Source organism: Melanotaenia boesemani, chromosome 16 (genome assembly GCF_017639745.1).
Source record: "Melanotaenia boesemani isolate fMelBoe1 chromosome 16, fMelBoe1.pri, whole genome shotgun sequence".
NCBI lineage: Eukaryota > Metazoa > Chordata > Actinopteri > Atheriniformes > Melanotaeniidae > Melanotaenia > Melanotaenia boesemani.
In genome coordinates, this window is record NC_055697.1 from 16824023 (window position 1) to 16842840 (window position 18818).

The following is an 18818-nucleotide window of genomic DNA, read 5'->3' on the forward strand; positions in this document are numbered from 1 at the left end:
GTTTTATGCTTGCACAATCAGTATATAACATAATTATATCATAAAGGTCTTTAAAAGGTAAAGCACTCAGATTTTAAAATGTGCATGAAACCTTAATTGTCATATATAACAGTGCCTAACTGTGTCATGACACATTGCCCTTTATTGTTCCATGCAGATTCTATGTTGAAAGTACTGTACTGTGTCAAATGCTTCATAAACCTGAACCATTTCAAGACAATTGCTTCATATTGATTCAGTGGTTTAAAAAGCTTTGCTTTCTCCATCACTATCCAAAGGTATCAGTCTACGACTACTTCATCAAAGCTAGTCAATGAATTAAAGATGACTTAAAGAACACATTATATTCTTTCATTGTCATTGTGAGATTTGGTGATTATATACACACATAGATCATAGATACCCATTAATACACACACACAACTTGCAAATATTTTGAGAGAAAAGTTTTCTCAGTGCCGAAAAAGCACAAACAGGAACTGATTCTACTTATGAGGAATTAATACCACAATATATATAATTGCTAAATATTATAAATGAAAATGATATTTTAAAGTATATAAATTAAAATAAAAACGCTAGATGGAAGGGCCTGGTTTGTGAATGGGTGGGTCTGGAACAGGGGGATAACAGGGACATGTGTGCAGGATTCTTCTGCAGGCAAGGAAAGACATGATGGCAGTATGGCCACTGACCAGGGCTAAATATTACACCATAAAGCTTCTTCCCTACATGTCTAACCAGGAAGTTCTAATAGATTTACACAAGTATTCCAAACCTAAGTTCAGGCGCATCCTACTTCTCTCACCTATATTGATGAATGCAGTTTATGTACAGTACAGGGAGGTTGAGAAAATTATCTGTAGACCTGAGAGAAAGAATTGTGTCAACACACAGATCTGACAAAGGACACATAAATCTGCCCCATCTACAATAAAAAAGCAGCTTCCATCATTCTATAATGATTGAAGTTTTTTTTTTACCACCAACAGACGTTCTGGACCTGGCTGCCCAGTTATGTCAGGTAATTAGATACAGAGAGCTAGATCAGTATTTCTCTAATGGGGGTACACATATCCCTTGTGGTACTTAGAGACGCTCCATGTCTTTCTTATTTCGTAGATCTGACTTCAGTTTGTATTTTGAAGTGAGTCAGTCCAGGTGGACAGGATTACTACACAGATGTGGAAATGTACACATATGTACATTCAAAATAACTTCTAGATCCTAAAAAGTTATTCATATCATAATGTGAAACACTGTATTTTTCAGTTACAGATAGTAAGTAAATAAATATATAGATAAAAATATAAAATAGTAAAATTCATGTATATAAGATTTTTTATATATGATGTTAATAACATTTATTATAAAGAAAACAATATAGACATTTTAAACACAAATATTAAAATATTTACATTTGTGTATATTTTTATTATAAAAATGAATACATATTATATTTTCTTTATCAAATATATGTCATAAAAATAGTGAATGATATAAATAAAATTAAAATATAAAAATAAATAAAATGACAAAATTATGTTAATGTGTAAATGAGTCAAAGTCTTGTTGAAACAGCACTTATGTTTCTCCAGAAATTTCAGGTTGTTCATAATGTCTTCCAAAAGGATAAATCCTGAAACGTTAACATCTTTCATAATGTTCTTGTACTTATTTGCACTAAAACAAAGGGGAAAACATGGAGTCTTCATTATTTATAGGTTATTATACTGTTATTTTACTAATCCAACATTTGAGAACAAATTGGTGAGAAAATATTGAAAAGAAGTTTTATACCACTGGTTTAGATACATGAATAAGAAGCAAATGATCATATAAGAAACCCAGAGTTCCTTCAAGGAGATGTGTGTAGCACAAGGATTTACAGAAAACAGCCCCTGAGCATCCAGGTGGTTAAACATCATGTTGGTCTCTTAATCCTGTTCAGGTGAGAACTGTCCTCTGAAAAGACTGAAAGATGTAGAAAAATACAAAGTAATTCCAAGTGGAGAAAGCAAACTACTTAGAGTCTTACTGTATTTATGAAGCCTTTTTTAGATTTTTTTGCTAAATGGATAAATCTACACACATTCCAAATTTAGTTGGAACATAAAAAAACATACATGTTGAAAACTTGAAAGAGTATGAAAGCTTAATGTCAACACTTTAAAGGGTCCTCAATCTTACTGTCTTAGTTCAGCCTAATCTTTTTTCTCAAGTTTTGAACACCGTGGAGCATACGGTTGCTCCAAAAACAGCCTTTTTTTCTCTAAGTAGTTGGTAAGGACGACTATAGCAAAAAATACTAGTTCAAAAGAATAGCCTGAAAACTATACTTAACTAAAGTTGTGTAATGAATCCTAAAACTGGCTGCCACAGAACACAGTTACCATTTCCCTCTCCTGTTATGTCCTGCATATTACTCACTTTCCCTGTAGCCATTCCCACCCCCACTCACCTCCCTGCTTCACACTGACAGTAGATGTTTTCATTCTTTCCGACCAGGTGAGGGTGTCTCGTATGTTAGCTATCACTGTCAGCCCTGCAATTAAGGGATTTCACTCCCAGAACAAGGCTTGGGGGCCTGGAGCAGGGTTTGGTGTGTGCGTACTGAGAAGGCCTCAGGGCCACGGTCTGGGCTGTGATGTGAAGTGTGAGTCAGAGCAGGGAGTGACAGGAGAAGCCCCTGGCAAGACAGTGCCCGCAGGGGGAAGTGTGTCATCCCCTGATCAACTCAGTAACTCAGCCAAATATTTATAGGCCCCTTGTGTGCAAATCCTCCATGTGGTACGTTTATCTTGGCATCATGTTGTATAACACAAATATGACATTAAAAAAAAAAAAAAAGAAAGAAATAATTCCAGCAGGTTTTTTTCTTTTTGCACATGGGTTATTATTGCTGCTGCAGGAGGCTGACACTAAAACACACAAAGGCACACATTCAGGCACAAGACAGTCACATTCCAGCTGTGGCATCACTGAAACACAAACAAGAGCGTGTGCACACACACTCACACATACACTGCTGCACATTCCAAGGGGGCTGTTGCAGCGTTGCTCACATGCTGCCATGGCCTTTCTGTCTCTGGGTCACAGAGCTGTGGTGAGTGACCACCTTTTTTGCTTCCCGCCTTGTTTGTTTTCCAAAGACAGTGTCATCAATTCTCTAACAAGGGACTAGACACAGCAACAACACAGAGCACAGGACCTCCCTCTATACTCCAATGACTGATGGCGCATGTAACACACATCAGTCATCTATGTGTATGACTGCATTCCATATGTGTGTGTGTGTGTATGTGTGTGTGTGTGTGTGTCTGTTCAACCTATGTGTAAATACCTTTGTGTGCTCCATTAGATATCATGACATGAAATCTGTTTTGTTTTGGGAGTTTTCTCATGTTTCTGCGGGTTCGTTGTGCCCTATACTGCATGTACAACTGAACTTAAAGTTTTACTGTCTGTTTTAGCCAAAATAACCATTCGAGAGAAACGATTAGTATTATAGTGTACGCTTAATGTTAACCTAAAATAAGTTATTTACAATAAATGAATATTGGTGTTGCATCCTTGCATATGTACTATGTCTCAGGAGCTCAAACAATTGACTGTCATAGCTGAAATGATAATATAACACATTGCAAAATTCATCCTCAGTGATGTGATCAAAGATTGGTTCAGAGGAATATTAACAATAGTCTGCTATTAAGTTTGTTATTTACTGCTTTGATGTTGCAGTCAGGTCATGAAGTTGGGTGGGACCTCAAACACAAAGCTCACACTGTGCTCTTCAAACTGATTGATGCTGTCTTTTGGCTGACTCTGATACTCCAGTTTTACACAAATATGTATGCTAAGGCACAAAGACAGGAACAGGAAGTCTTACATCTGAATTTCTACCCTAACTGCAGTTTTTTTTTTTTTTGTTTTTTTTTTTTTTGTCTCAGATGCCCAAATGTTTTTTGCTTTGATTTATAATCATGGGCTAGTTTCTTCATCAGCATATAGAAATAATCTGATTTTGAATTTTTATGAGAGGTCAAAGGTCAAGGACTGTTATACAGTCAGGATTTAACATGTACAATTTTTCAATTTTTAAAAAAGTTGGAAGGTCTTCCAACAGAAATTTAAATTTGTCTTTAAAAAAGTATTTAGATTCAAAGCTTTATTTAATAGGAATAAAACATCAAAAGTGATGTTGTCATGGTCTTCACTAACCAGCTTGCTTGTCTGTAAAATATACAAATCTAGAATTTGATGCAGCAGCACACCCAAAGAATGCTGGAATAGAGGCATGTATACCATTGTGTCACATCAGCTTTCCTTTTAATTACAATTTATCTGGTTGGAAACTGAAGAAAAAATGTTGCCATTATGCAAGATGACTGTGAGTCAATTGTTAATAAATTTTATCTGCGCTGCTAAGCTGTTTGTCCTTGTTGCTGTCTGATTCAGCAATTTATGATACACTTTCAGTAGGAGACAGATCTAGATAGTGGACAGGCCAGCCAAGCACAAATCAAACATGGACTCAGCTGTCCAGAGGATGTTTGTCCACTGCCTCTCTGTCCATCTGAGATGAGCTTGTGTCCAGAGAACTCAGCTGCATTTCTGCACAGAGATAATTGATAGTTTCTTCCTCACATGATACACTTTCAGGTTACATGTTTGAATGCAGTAACGTGTGTAAAGTTAAAAAAAAAACTTTTCCAAGGTGTTCCTGAGCTCATATACCTATAATGGTCCTTGTGACGTGACAGTTTCACACATAATACTGCCCAAAGGCTTTCAGTTGACATGCAACAAACACTGGTTTTGAGCTTTGGATTTTACACACTGAGATTACCCCCAGACTTCTTATATCTATTCACAATATTATTTATTGTAAACATTAAGAAACCAATGTTCTTTGCAAGGTTGCATTGAGCTATAGATTTATTGGCACTTAATGAAGAGTCTCTCACAGAGTTTGGCACAAAGTGATGAGCCATGACGCATTGCTTGAAAAGACTAAACCCCTGGTAAGGCTCATTTATGCTCAACGCAGAAGTCGGATATGCATACGGGTGGACAGTTTCGTCAGTCTTCTGCATCAGTTACGTGTGTAATTTGGCCAGTTTTCAGGGAGCTTAGCCATCCATTGCTTGACGCAGAAGACGGAGGAATACCACTGGAAATTGCAGGGGCAGTGATGAGCAGAAAAGCCAACATGCGACCTGGGAAAGAGACAAACCAGAGAAGAAGAAGAAGAAAGAAAACCAGCAGAAGAAGAATGAAGATGAGCACAACTGTAGAAATTGTGCGAGCTTTTGAAGAAAGACTATGTGCGAATTTTTAGGCGTGTTGGACGGTTGGAAACAAGTTTCTAGCACTGCGTTACCGCTGCTAAATGCTGTCTAAAACTGATGTTGGCTCGTGGGAGTGAACGCTGAACTTAGCACTGCCTGTTAGTGGAGGAATTGACTTAACAACCATGGCAATGCAAAAGATGCATGAAAGTGTGAACATGGCGACGTTTGCCAACATTTAAAATGGACGTCACTGTTTATGCACAAGGGAGCATAAATGGGCCTTTAGATGTTCATTTTATACCCAATTCTGACACCCTCACCATCCACCAGTTAACCTTCTAATAAAGTATCAGTATCTCTCTATCTCTCTCTCTTATTGTTGTGACTCATCATATTGAAAATGTTCCAGTAAAGTTGATTAGCAAAGACACTGAAAATAATTTTTTTCACTTTCTTTTTTCTCCCACCTTTTCTCACTTTAGAAAACTACTTTTTGTATCTTCACCATATTTTTCTTTCTGAAGGATTGCATTTCTTCTTTATTTCTCTCCACTGTCACAAGGAACATTACTAGAGATCATTCCTGCCACGTGCAGTAACACCGTACAATTGATCTTCTCTCAAATAGACTCCAGACTCTATGCTGTTTAATTCTACTCCTTTCATAGCCCACTGCACCATGTTATTATACATCTTCACTCTAATTATACATTGTTTATGCTTAAATCTCATATTTTCCATATTTTTCAATTTTCATTTGGATATTGTAAATTGGATATTGTATATTTTTGCATTATATAGTACTCCGGCCTTGTTTTCTGTTTCAGTTATTTAATATGCTCTTGCATCTCATTCTTCCATTCAATTCTAATGCTATAATGCTGCTGTATTACCACAAATTCACAGTATGAGATAATGTGATTTTGATATACTTAATCAGAGTATCATTACTAACCAACATTAGTTAGAACCAGAATTAGATGTTAATGAAAAGAAATTATTGGATGTTTTATTTTTAAGTATTATTTGAAAAAGACACCATTTTGATGTGTCTACTGGACAGCTGGTAGGATTATCCATCAATGATGTTTACCTCTTGAAGCAAACATTAGTTTTATGGCTATGTTGTTTTTCCCAGCACAGGTCACTGCTTCAGCAACATTTAACTAATTAAAATTTTTTATATTTTTTTTTAAAGATTTTTTATTCCTCCAGTTATGTAAGTAGTATATAAGTATCCAGTGTGCCAAACATCCTACATGGTTAAACCACATCTCTGCACAACAGCAACAGAAAGGATAAGCTTATTTAGGTTCCATGTTTCCTCCCGAACTAAATTCCCAACACCGTAGATCACAGATATTACAGCCTCTTACATCCCCCTGTTAACAGTCATGTATACAAACACACACCTGCTGGGGCAAGGCCGTCCGGGAGAGAATTACAGCAGCCTAATTTATGAGACCCAAGGGAGGGTAAAGGGCAGGGGACCCAGACGGGCCTAACCTCACTTCCTCCTTTCAGGGTCTCCAAGTTACACAAAACAGGGTTTTGGTTGACTCTCACAGTCTTTCAAGCAAACTGCCTAATTAGCTTATCGTTTTGTTTCTAACCTGGTTAACACAATGAGTCCTGAGGGATTGTTTAAACCAGGCAAGTTAGTCCTGGTGGAATACTTTTGAAGCTGATAAGTGGGTGAGAACAAGGTTTGCTAAAAAATCAAATCTGGCCCTGGGCTCCCCTTTTGCCTTCTCATTTCCTCCAGTGAGAAGCCGCTGTCATTCGTCACTCGGCCCAGGCAGGGGCACAATAGCACAGTCTGGGTCCTGGCTACTGACACCATCACATGGGTTGCTGATAAGACTCCCCTTCCGGGACCCAGAAGAACTAAGACATTACTGACATACAACAGTTTGGTCTTTTGCCATTCTTACTGATGACCATGAAATTAAAGGAAAAAGGAAGGTACTTTGTGGGGTAACCATACTCTGCATGGAGTTGCACTTCTTTATATAAATTCAAGGACCTTTAAACATGATGACCTCAGTAACCAGCAAGCTTTCCTAATGCATGATCCAGAATATAAGCTATCATACTCTGTTAGATTATCTGTTACCCTATAGCTTATCTAGGTTACGTTTCCTAATTGTACAATCTACTGATTATATTGGCTTATTAAGAGCATGGTAAGGAAAACTGATTGTACTTCTGTTCCTCGTCATGCATGTATGCTATTGTGAGAACACAACCAACACTTTTGTATAAAGATTTAACATGATCATCTGAAAAATCATTGTCCAGTCATGTCACACACATCCTCTCTTTCCATTTACAATCAAATACACCACATTGCTCCTCCACAGGCTGCGGGTGATCAGGCCTGTTTATATTGTGGTAAAAAAAATGAAAAACCAGAGGAGAGATTATTACACTGATTACCAAGACATCTAACATGCATTATGTGCTCAGGGTTCTGTCTTTCAAGAACAACACTACATTTCCCAATGGATTGGCTTTCCGGGCCTGCTGCAACTATAGATATGACTATACACCTGCCACGCTGAGGCTAAGAGTTTCTAGATCAAGATAATGAAGGCAAAAACAAGCAAGAAGAAACATGTTCAGCAAGGCCTGGTAAAACACTAACATTTAAGAACTCAGAAAGTGAAATAAGAAGAATGAAGGACCCCCAGGAGATCTTAAAAAAAATCTATTTCAGTTATAAATTTCCTTGAGGTTGTCTTGTTTTTACAGTCATGTCCAGATTTCTGTAGCCTGTACGCGCGCTAACCTGTGCTGTGGGCTTGACCTTGCCCAGCTTATCACGATGATTCTGAAATGAAGATGATATATTGGTCAAGCGCACTCAGCAGCGAGCAGCTCCTTGACACTCTATGAGAGTCTGGGTTTTGTTACAAGCAGGAAACAGACGCTTCCGCTCCGTAAACACACAGCTCTGCTTGGCCACTCTTATGCTGCTGGTGGCACGCGAAGACCGCCGACGGTGACGGTCAGTTTGAGGACCTGAGAGGTTGTGCGCGTGGACGTGCGTAAAGGGTTGAAAGCTAAATGAACCATTAAGGTGATTGTGGCTCTGAGCCGTGACGGTGTGGCGCTGGGGCAGTGGTCTGGGTGTTCAGATTGACATGAAGTCCTTTTAATCTATTATCAAATGTTGAGACAATCTGCATGCAAACGTTTCAAGATCTCACATAAGGCCGGGCAGAATTTAGTTGTTCTTACGCACTGATGTCTGTGTTTGGTCTGTTGTCTCTTTGAATCATTACACATAAAGAGGAATGGGTAAATATTTGTAAATGAACTGACCTAATTTAGTGCCTTTAAATGTCTTTTACGAGCTAATTCCTCTTCATAAATCCCACCAAAGTCTTGCAAAAATGGTCCCTGATTATGTGGAAGTAGACAGTAAATTACAAGTAGCTGACCTACATAAACCTCGAGAAAGACTGGTCAGCAATGTGATTTTTTTTTTTTTTTTTTTTTTTTTTTTGCCGTGTAGTCAGGTTGCAAATTATTTTTTTTTACCATTTTTAGCATGAAGGAAAACGTTGTTTGTATGTATGTATGTGTGTGTGTGTGTGTGTGTGTGTGTGTGTGTGTGTGTGTGTGTGTGTGCGTGTGTGTGTGTGTGTGTGTGTGTGTGTGTGTGTGTGTGTGTGTGTGTGTGTTTGTTAGTTTTGTTTTTCTGCAGACACAAAGCCTCTCCTAGCTTTCTGAAATGGCGAGGTCTCCTAATCTAAACAGAGTCCTGCTGATGGTGAGCAGGTAAGATTATGTGGACATTCCCTCCTTTTATTTCCACAGGCTTTAAAAGCAACAGGCCCTCAGACCCTGGCGCCTGCACTTGGCCACAGATAGTCGACCAAGAGAGAGGTGTCCCATTTCATCGTCCTGGGCCTCCAGCACACAGGTAATAATAGAAATGTATCACAATTCTGCTTCTCTTTCTATTTATAATAATAATAATAGTAATAATTATTGTTTAATAATAATTGGAAGAAGTATGTGTGTATCGGAAGGCATCACGCGACCTATAGTAAAGTTTAAGAAAAGTCGCATAATTGTCTTTTATTAATAGATTTGAGCTCCTTGACCGTATATTATCACTATTATTGTTCATAATTTGGTAATAAATACTGAAACCCTTCTGTATAACTGTTTTCAGGGACTTAACTATTAAGAAACGATGAATATGAGAAGAGAAAACAAACAGATCAAACATACTTCTGATATACAAATGCGTTTTTAGTGTTTTAATTTTCCCCTAATAATTCAGTTAAATTCACTACATAAAATCTAATAACATATAAAACTACCCAAGTAAAGTAAAAGTAAAATAGCTAAACCTTGTAGTCCGCTTGAGAAAATGTTCAATTCCCACTCTTGTTTGGCTTTGGGTGTTTTAGATATTCCTCACGGAACAGACACAATCACATGAGCAGATTTGGCCTAATATTAATTTAATATTAATTTTGCTATAATTTCCCTAAAATACAGGCTTTGTGTCAAAGTAAATCATAACCATAATCGACTTTAGGTGGAAAACAACCCAACGTTTTCAAATAAAGATTAAGTAAATAAATTAATGATAACTCAATGAATTTCTATTCCTAATGACCCCTCAGTATACCAGAATTATCTCGTTTGCCACTCTGGCGATATTATTATCTTATCCATGGATTGCTCAGACAGGAAACGAAGATATGGCTAATCTTAAAACCATCGTGATGATGGGAAGAGCTGCGATGGTCACTGAGCTAACCAGCAAATACAAAATGATCAAATGATGTTAAACGTATGTGGATAATCTCAACCAATTAATTCATGGTTTAGCAAGGCGTTTTGTGTGGTTGTGCCGACATTATTTATGCTTAGTGAGAAAGTGAGAAAGACAAACATGTTATAAAACTTTACCTTTGAACATCTTTAACAGTATGATTGAATTAGATTAAGTCGATATTAATCAATAAATTAGAAACGTCTTCCTGACACGCAGGTACAGAAAGGAGAGACCCTGCCAGTCCCTCCCCCGCTTCAAGACGTCACTGAAAGGGAGAGGACAGTATCTTGGCTGACCTAGCTCTTTCTCCAGTTATCTGAATTCAGCCAACCAAACAGGATCGACCTCTCTTTCTCTCCCAGCCCTCCAGCCACAGACGAAAACCCAACTGAGAGGGATGTCACAGCTGAAGGAGAGTCAGCCCTCCTCGGTCTGCACGAAAAACCAACAGAACGCGTCCATTTTTCAACTTTACGCACGGGCTTTTCATTTCTTTTACGCGCCGTCTGGATACAAATTGGTTCAGCTCTGGGCCTGGTGACAATTTGTCATCTCGTGGCGGTAATAATGATTCCCAGTCCGGTTGTAGCTTCTTCCACCACGCCCTTTTCTGTGAAGGACATTCTGAAGTTAGAGCTGCAGCAACAATCTCAGCAACAGTTCCAGCTGATGTCCTGTTTCGGTCTCTCTGGTGCACTGTCACAGCCGGGAGCCTTCCAAAACAAATCCTTCGGTTCTAATTCACCACCCTCTTGCATGCTGGCGGGCAGAGACAGTCCTAGTCCCATCAGTTCCTGCTTCTCGGAAAACGAGGAGAGGATGTCTTACCTCAGCACGCTGAGCGTCCAGGAGCGGCTGGCGGAGTCTGTTCTGCCGTTGGAGGCGTTCGGAAACACGGCGCAGAGCCACTCTGCAGACCTCCGACAAGAGACGGAGCAGGAGGAGCGGGGCAGTAAGTATTCAAATAAACATTAAAATAAAACTGAATAGTGGTGATTTTTATTTATTTTTTTTGTAATACACAAGAATGAATCATAATAATTTATTATTAGAAGTTTAAACAATTGATAAGAAATGCAATTTCACGAGAGACAATAAGTTGATTCGTCAATAAAAACTGAATGACCACAAAAAGGAGAGTATCCTTAATTAAATGTACTGTAGTTAATAATAATGGAAACCTGAATAAAACCAAACGTTTGGGTTTAATGTCTCGCTTATGATTGCAACGAAATAACAGTACAAAACTAAACTAAACAGGCATAAATCAATAAAAACATCTCTAAAGGAAGAGCTACAAATTACACAAGGGTCGCTTGTGGGATTATTGTTGCAAGCTCTTTTAGCTGGAAGTGATCATAGGCTACTCAATGCTTTGAAGAATTTCATTGTTGTTTACACATGTACAGATTTGCAACCAGATTTAAATCCCTGAAAAAAATCCCTCAGTTGAACTGGCTAATGAACAGAATTACTTTTAGGAATTTTATATATTTATTATTGACCATATTTTTTAAATTTTGAATATCTGAACAATTATAATAAGCTAAATTCATGGATTAAAATAATTATATATCAACTGTTTCCTATTCATTTGCATGAATCGTTCATATGTATGTATGTATATATATATATATATATATATATATATATATATATATATATATATATATATATATATATATATATATATATATATATATATCAAAACATTTTCGGGTGAATAAAATGTTTACTTAAAAAATGCAAATTAAACAAAAATATTCAAAAAGCCAGCAACGATGTTGTTTTCTGTTTTATATGTCATTTAAAATGAACAATAAATAAAGTGATAAAAGTGAAGAGGAGCATAACGAAAGTGCACGAATGGATTTTTAAGAATGTAATATGATTAACTTGGGTTCATTTTCACATCCCCGTAACAGAAGTCGGCAGTGCGTTGCGCAGCGAGTGTGTGGATGCTGACTCGGAGAAGCCCGCCAGCAAGCAGCAGAGGACCAGGAGGAAGCCCCGCGTCCTCTTCTCCCAGGCTCAGGTGTTCGAGCTAGAGCGGCGCTTCAAGCAGCAGCGTTACCTGTCCGCCCCGGAGAGAGAGCACCTGGCCAGCTCTCTGAAACTCACCTCCACCCAGGTCAAAATCTGGTTCCAGAACAGGAGGTACAAATGCAAAAGGCAGCGTCAGGACAAGACTCTGGAGATTGCAGGTCATCATCATCACCACCATCATCATCCACCGCCGCCGCCGAGGAGGGTGGCTGTGCCGGTGCTGGTTCGAGATGGAAGGCCTTGCCTGACTGGATCCCAGAATTACAATCCTTCTTACACAGTTGGAGCTCCAAACCCGTACAGCTACAACAGCTACCCAGCCTACAGTTACAACAACTCAGTGTATACCAACACTTATTCTTGTACTTATTCTAGTTTACCTGCTCTTCCACCGAGCAACACAGCTAACGCTTTCATGAACATGAATTTGGGAAATCTCGGTGCACAGACGCAAAGCCAGGCTCCCCAAGGATCAGTGGTCACACCCTGCCAGGGAACTCTGCAGGGCATCCGGGCATGGTAGCACAGACTGTATAGGCGCAGTCACCGGACTTTACTGGATAGACTCAAATATGCAACGCAATGCCGCCTAAACTCCTTAAAAATGACAGAAAGTGTTGATTAGTTGGTTGTAACGGAAGACAGGTATATGAAGTAACATTTAGCCTCTAATTCAGATAAAATGATAATAAAAAACACTTATGATATGCGCTTTTTCCCCTCTCTGAGCCACTTGTTTAGTAAACTTGTTCAAGATGTTGGAGTCAGTGTTAATAGATGTATTCAATTTAATATGCTGGAAAAATAAAGGGAAGTGTTATTGTAAGAATGAACGTTTTAGGTGTGGAGTCGCGCATATGACGAACAGATTATTTGCATAAGAAGACCTGTTTATAAACATTACCGAAAAATAACAATAACGCCATAAAATGATATTATGGTAATTTAGTTTTCCTGTTTTCTTTCTTTCTTTTAAAGTGTGTTGTGTTTGACGTTTATGTTTGGTTTTTAATTTAGTGAAATGACTTTCTGAATAAAACGGGCGATTAAACGGAAAATGAGCAGTGAGGTTATAAAGACCTAACGACGAAAATGATCGCCTGGGATTAAATTAAATTGCATAAAAAGTAATATAACGGCACAAGTAATTGTAATGGACTATGTGCTTTGTGTGTGTTTATTTTTGTCTCTGTGTGTAAGATCAACATGAGCAGGATGCCCTTTAAAAAATACTTTTAAAAAAATGATGAGTTGGATTCATTTAAACATTTTTCATGATCTCAAATAGCTTCTCAAGCCAAATAGTTTTTTTTTCCTTCTTTTTTTCCTGTGAGAAAAGTCTTGAGTCTGAGACATGAACCAGAAACAGAGAAAATTTAAAGGCGAGCTAAAGATGGACATTAACCAGACAGGCAGTATCCTCCGGACCCATACAGGCTGTAAACCACAGCAGGACTCTGATAAATAGGTGACCCAAAAAGAAATATAGGCCTATATAATAATAATAATAATAATAATAATAATAATAATAATAATGCCTTTACAATTTCTTTACAATACTCAAAGCGCAACATGGGCTTCACACATCCACCCACCCACCCACACACACACACACACACATATACATTCCGTCGGCTGGAGATGGACTTAAGCAAATACCTTCACCTACAAGGCATGGGACGAACATGCAGACGCTATTAATGGAGATGAATGGCAAAGTAAACAGAGTGTTTGTCTCCTCTGATAGCCTCGCTGGCCACTTCCTCTGGCTACCGCACTGCCGGTAGGACATACCTGGTGTCAGCTCTAAGTGCTGCGCAGTCACTAGTGTAAATAGAACTGGCGACAGGACGGCGATGCCTGAGGACGCAGCGGACGGGCCACGGCTGCTCTGACAGTCGCTCGCGATCACTATCGCGCGCTTCCAAAGATAGCAGCTCAGCGGCTCATCGTTGCGCTACAAGTGCGGAGTTTCCCAAAACAGAAAAGTCTCCAATAGCAACCACTCAAAGGGCTCACTAAAAAAAGAAAGAATAGCCAGGGTCCAAATATAGAAAGGGGGGGGGGAGACAATTTGGGACAAAGCTGAGGTTAAAGAGATGTTAATGACGGATAACCAAGAATTTTACAGACTTAAATGGCTAAAAGAAACTTTTGTTTAGGTTCTTAATAAAACACATTTGGAAAAGATAAGGGTTAAAGGTGTGCGTGTTTTCAATAATAATTTTGATTTCACTGCGAGCAAGTATCGGCTCAAATTATATTAATTAATTTATTATTATTTCTTTTATGTGTGTCCACACACCATGATTATTATCAATGTAAAGTTGATGCGCATGCAGATAATATAAGAAACTGACTGCATAAGCACCGACAGACTTGGATGCGTTATAAAGAGGTGTTAGTTGCAATGAAAGAAAGAGTTAGAGTGCAACAATTCTTAGCTAATTAATACCATTTTTAACAGTAAGTAAAGTCATGAGCTAAATTGCGGCACAACTTGGATACCCAGAGGTGATCTGGTTCTGCGGCTGTCGGCGATTTCTCCGGAAGAGAACAAAACAGGACCAAGAAGGCAGATCACCGCATCTGTCATCACGTCTGCTTTACTGAAAGCTAATCCCCGTTCGGGTGGGGTTTTAGTCACTTTATCTTTTATTTTTTCACTCGCTGTTTTGGAAAGCATGAATCCTGGCCACGTGGCGGCGCTGCTCATCTGTCTGAGGTAAAATAAAGAGGTTTTTATAGGATGTTGGTTATACATTTCCAAGCTATACGTTTAAACATACACAGCTTTAAAAAATATATAAAATACTAGCTATTTTGAAAAGTAGCTAAAACAATTAATTATTTTCTGACATTAATTTAAAATGGAGGCAAAGAGCGCACTCTAATGAATTTGATTCTATGTGGAAACTAAATTCAATCTTGGTTGGCCTCTAGAAATATACACTGCAGTGTGTTTAGACGACTTAAAACTCTACATTTACAGATTTACACATATGCATAAAATCTAAATCGTTTGCAGATTTCTCAATGTGCCTCAGGTTTTATGTTTGAAATTTTCAATAGCTTTAATTAGGCATAAATTCCACTTCTCACACTCTCACACAGACATTTTCAACATTTGTAGTGATTTTGTTCTACTCTTTTTCTTTCACATCACAATCTGAAAATAAAAATTCTCACCATGACATATTTCTTGTAGAATCACAGCCCTTCTTCTTCCACCGGAGTCCTGAATGCGGACAGCCGCGTTCAGCTGGGCGGCGCGGAGGAGGGACCAGGCAGAGCAAACAGCCTATCAAGTCTGAACTGCTTCTCGCACTCAGACTATCTTTAAGTCCTGACAGCTTTTGATCCATGTTGCTCATTAGCAGACCTGACTTGAAGATCACCTCAATTAAACGAGAACAGTTACAGAAAGTAAAAAGACGGAATCAGTGAGGTTTGCCTTTTTTGCTTTCAAATTGTTGATCTCTTGATGCCTCCACATAAACTGCACGTGAGAGTGAGGAAATACCCGTTTTTCTTTTTTGTTGTCAATCATGACATTAAGTTTTTCGCCTTTTTCTATCAAAGACATTCTCGGTAGACGTGATGCCCGATGGACACCCGACACCACAAGTGCCGAAGAGCTCTGTGCACCAAAACGCAATCTCGGTGCGTCTCCTGGAAACCTCCCATCCGATACCTGCAAGGAGGAGTCCGCGGAAGATGAGCTCAGAGAAGGTAGGAGATTTTTAATTTTAATAACTGTAAAGGCTCTGTGGTTTTACTCTGCAGCAGGTATGAAAATATGGCGGTTTCATGTTTGCATCACTGGATCTGCGCACGTTGACAGGTGACGTGAGAAAACTGCAGTTGCCTCACCTTGATGGGGATGTTTATCTAATCTTTGTTAAAATATGTTTTAATTCCCATCATTTGAAAAATAATGACATCCTTATAGTGCTGATAGGTACTAAATACAGATTTCAGTAGACATGACGGTATCTATAATGAAATAAATGTGACAATAAGAATAAAGTTTTAAAGCAAACTTTGTATGAAGTATGTTAGTCATTTTATGAGACGCCATATTGTAGAGTTTAAGGGCTTATAAATATTAATGATTTTATCTTATCACATGGGCTACTCTGTGACAGAAAATTTAAATAAAGAAATCTTCACATCTACTATCTATCAGCCATAATGGCCCTTTCCCACTAGTACCCCTGCGGGCTCTGCAGTGGTCCTGTCCATCTTTTCGTCTTGACATCACATTTTTCTGCTGTCCTTCAGCCGCTACAGATCAGTGCATGGAGCAGAAAAATCAGATGGATGCGGGGGAAGATGAATACGACCACCGAAATGAGACGATCAGCTGTTCGCCAGATGAGCCTCGGTGCAGGCCAGGTACGAAGAAACGCTCCAGAGCGGCCTTCTCTCACGCGCAGGTCAACGAGCTGGAGCGCCGGTTCAGCACTCAGAGGTATCTCTCAGGCCCCGAACGGGCCGATCTGGCAGGAGCCCTGAAGCTCACGGAGAACCAGGTGAAAATCTGGTTTCAGAACCGGAGATATAAAACAAAACGGCGCCAGATGACGGCTGAGCTGGCTGCGCTCAGCTCACCAAAGACAGTGGCGGTAAAAGTGCTGGTGAGGAACGAGCAGAAACAGTATCACATGGGAAATGAAGGGTACTCCCCCATGGCTGTGCCTCTGTACCAGGGCCATCGGTACTATCCCTACCTGCACTACTACTACCAGCCTTGGAGCGTGGACGCCATGTCGTATGGAGGGATGCTCTGAAACTGAAGCTAGTCTCAGGAAAAGCATCCAACTTGTGTCACTGAGCGTTGTGTGCACCCTACGGACGTTTTGGTGCAGAAAATGTTTTTATATACATCTGTACGTTTTTTCCCCATCAGATATAGGGTTATGTGTGATGGTTTGTTTCTTAAAATTCAGCTTATTTTCTTTTTCAAAAATTTGTAGGAGAATATGACCGATGGCTAATTCTTTACGCCAAATAGAGTCTAACAAAACATTTAAAAGCTACAGTACAAAAGTTATTGGACCAAGAAAGCATAAAGACATACAATAGATTATTTTCTTACTTTATTTTGATTTAAAACTATATATATATATAAAGTTTTAAAGCTGGAATTCTAACAAAAACGTTTCTATGATTAGCTAATTATAATTTTAGATAATATGAAATTCAATATTGATATTCCTGCTAATATTCAATATTAGATGGGATATTTTTATTATTTTGACTTGAATTTGCTTACACATCAATCATATGCGTAAGGGTACTTGCTTTAAGGAAATAATCCTGTATGTTAGTAATTTTTCTCATCATACATTTTTTTTTCACTAAATTTTTATTTCTTTTTATTTAATGAGGAAAAACTACAATTCCAATTAATTCCAATCACCATTTGGCTTTTAACTCACTAGTCTGTGAAATGAATGACATCCTAAATTTGTTTATATTTTCATATTATTTGTTTTTTAAAGTATAATTGTAATAGTGGACATTTAGGCAACTCATCTTATATTATTCAACATCTCAGAACTGCCATTAGCTCATTTGAATTTCCCAGTAAATCCTACTGGATGTACCTCACAAGGCTGTATGATGACCTGCATTTTGTATTGTTTTTCCTTGCAACTAGCAATAAGCTATCTGTTACCCTACAGACAGAGCAGAAAAGGAATATTAAATTTGTACAAACCCAACAAGGACAACAACTTCTGTTGATGCCCTGAGAAAAAAAAAGACATTTTAAGTCGATATTTTGTTTATTGGCTCCATTTATTGATTATAAAACCCACCTTTTTATAACACATTACAGCTCTTTTCACCTTTATTTATGTTTTGAAGAGTGTGTTTATTGGCAATGTTTTGGATTTAAAGTGTGTTTAAATATGGTTTTAGATTTTTACTACCTCAACTATATCATGTCTTAACGGTGAATATTCAATGTTTTTACAGTTTTTTTGTTTTGCATATGAGCAAAACATACTGCATAGTTGTACTTTCTTTTGTGCTCTGCATGAGTCAGAGGGGGTCAATAGACCATGAAGATGTTGCACCATCCAGCCTGGCTGCACATGTAAGACAGCACACATTAATCATGTTTTACTGAAAAGACAACACCCTCATCTGAAACCAGCAAACACAATGACCACACTTGATATGGCAATGAAAACATAACGCTTACTCGAGGTGACCAGCATCTTACTGGTTTATTTCTTAACCGAATCACCAGCCAGATGATATTAAAGCTGACGAAGTTGGTTTGTATAGACTCAAACAGCAGTGGATAAGCAAATGAATCAAGCTGGAAATACAAAGACATTATAGCTGCTGAATTTGCAGTACATGTTCACTGATATCAGTGTGACACTACAAGGAACAAAGGTATGCACGCTTTAAAACAGTCATGTCCTGTCTCTGTTATCCTTGCAAATACAATATTACAAGATTAAAGAGGCCGTGACACCAAAGAACTTTAATGTAAAATAGGTACTTCAACTTCCTGTTTCCCAATGCAGGCTGCTTTGGCATGGTAGATTACTTTGTGCTGCACTCTGGCACAAACCCAAAACCTCATCTATCTCTCACATCAAAACACCACTTCAAGTTATCGTAAGTGGCTGGCATTGTGCACAACAGGTTTCTGG

The 18818-nt window shown here is 38.4% G+C and overlaps 2 protein-coding genes across 2 annotated transcripts; both read left to right on the forward strand.

Moving 5' to 3' along the window:
- Nucleotides 1–10435: 10435 nt before the first annotated feature.
- On the forward strand, nt 10436–13398 carry nkx2.3 (NK2 homeobox 3). Its single transcript, XM_042011207.1, has 2 exons — nt 10436–11047; nt 12021–13398. Exons 1-2 carry the CDS (start codon nt 10663–10665, stop codon nt 12662–12664), a joined length of 1029 nt encoding a protein of 342 aa, XP_041867141.1. The 5' UTR covers nt 10436–10662; the 3' UTR covers nt 12665–13398.
- Nucleotides 13399–15415: 2017 nt separating this feature from the next.
- nkx3.3 (NK3 homeobox 3) lies at nt 15416–17980 on the forward strand. The gene is made up of 2 exons (XM_042011208.1): nt 15416–15873; nt 16426–17980. Exons 1-2 carry the CDS (start codon nt 15690–15692, stop codon nt 16932–16934), a joined length of 693 nt encoding a protein of 230 aa, XP_041867142.1. The 5' UTR covers nt 15416–15689; the 3' UTR covers nt 16935–17980.
- Nucleotides 17981–18818: the final 838 nt, after the last annotated feature.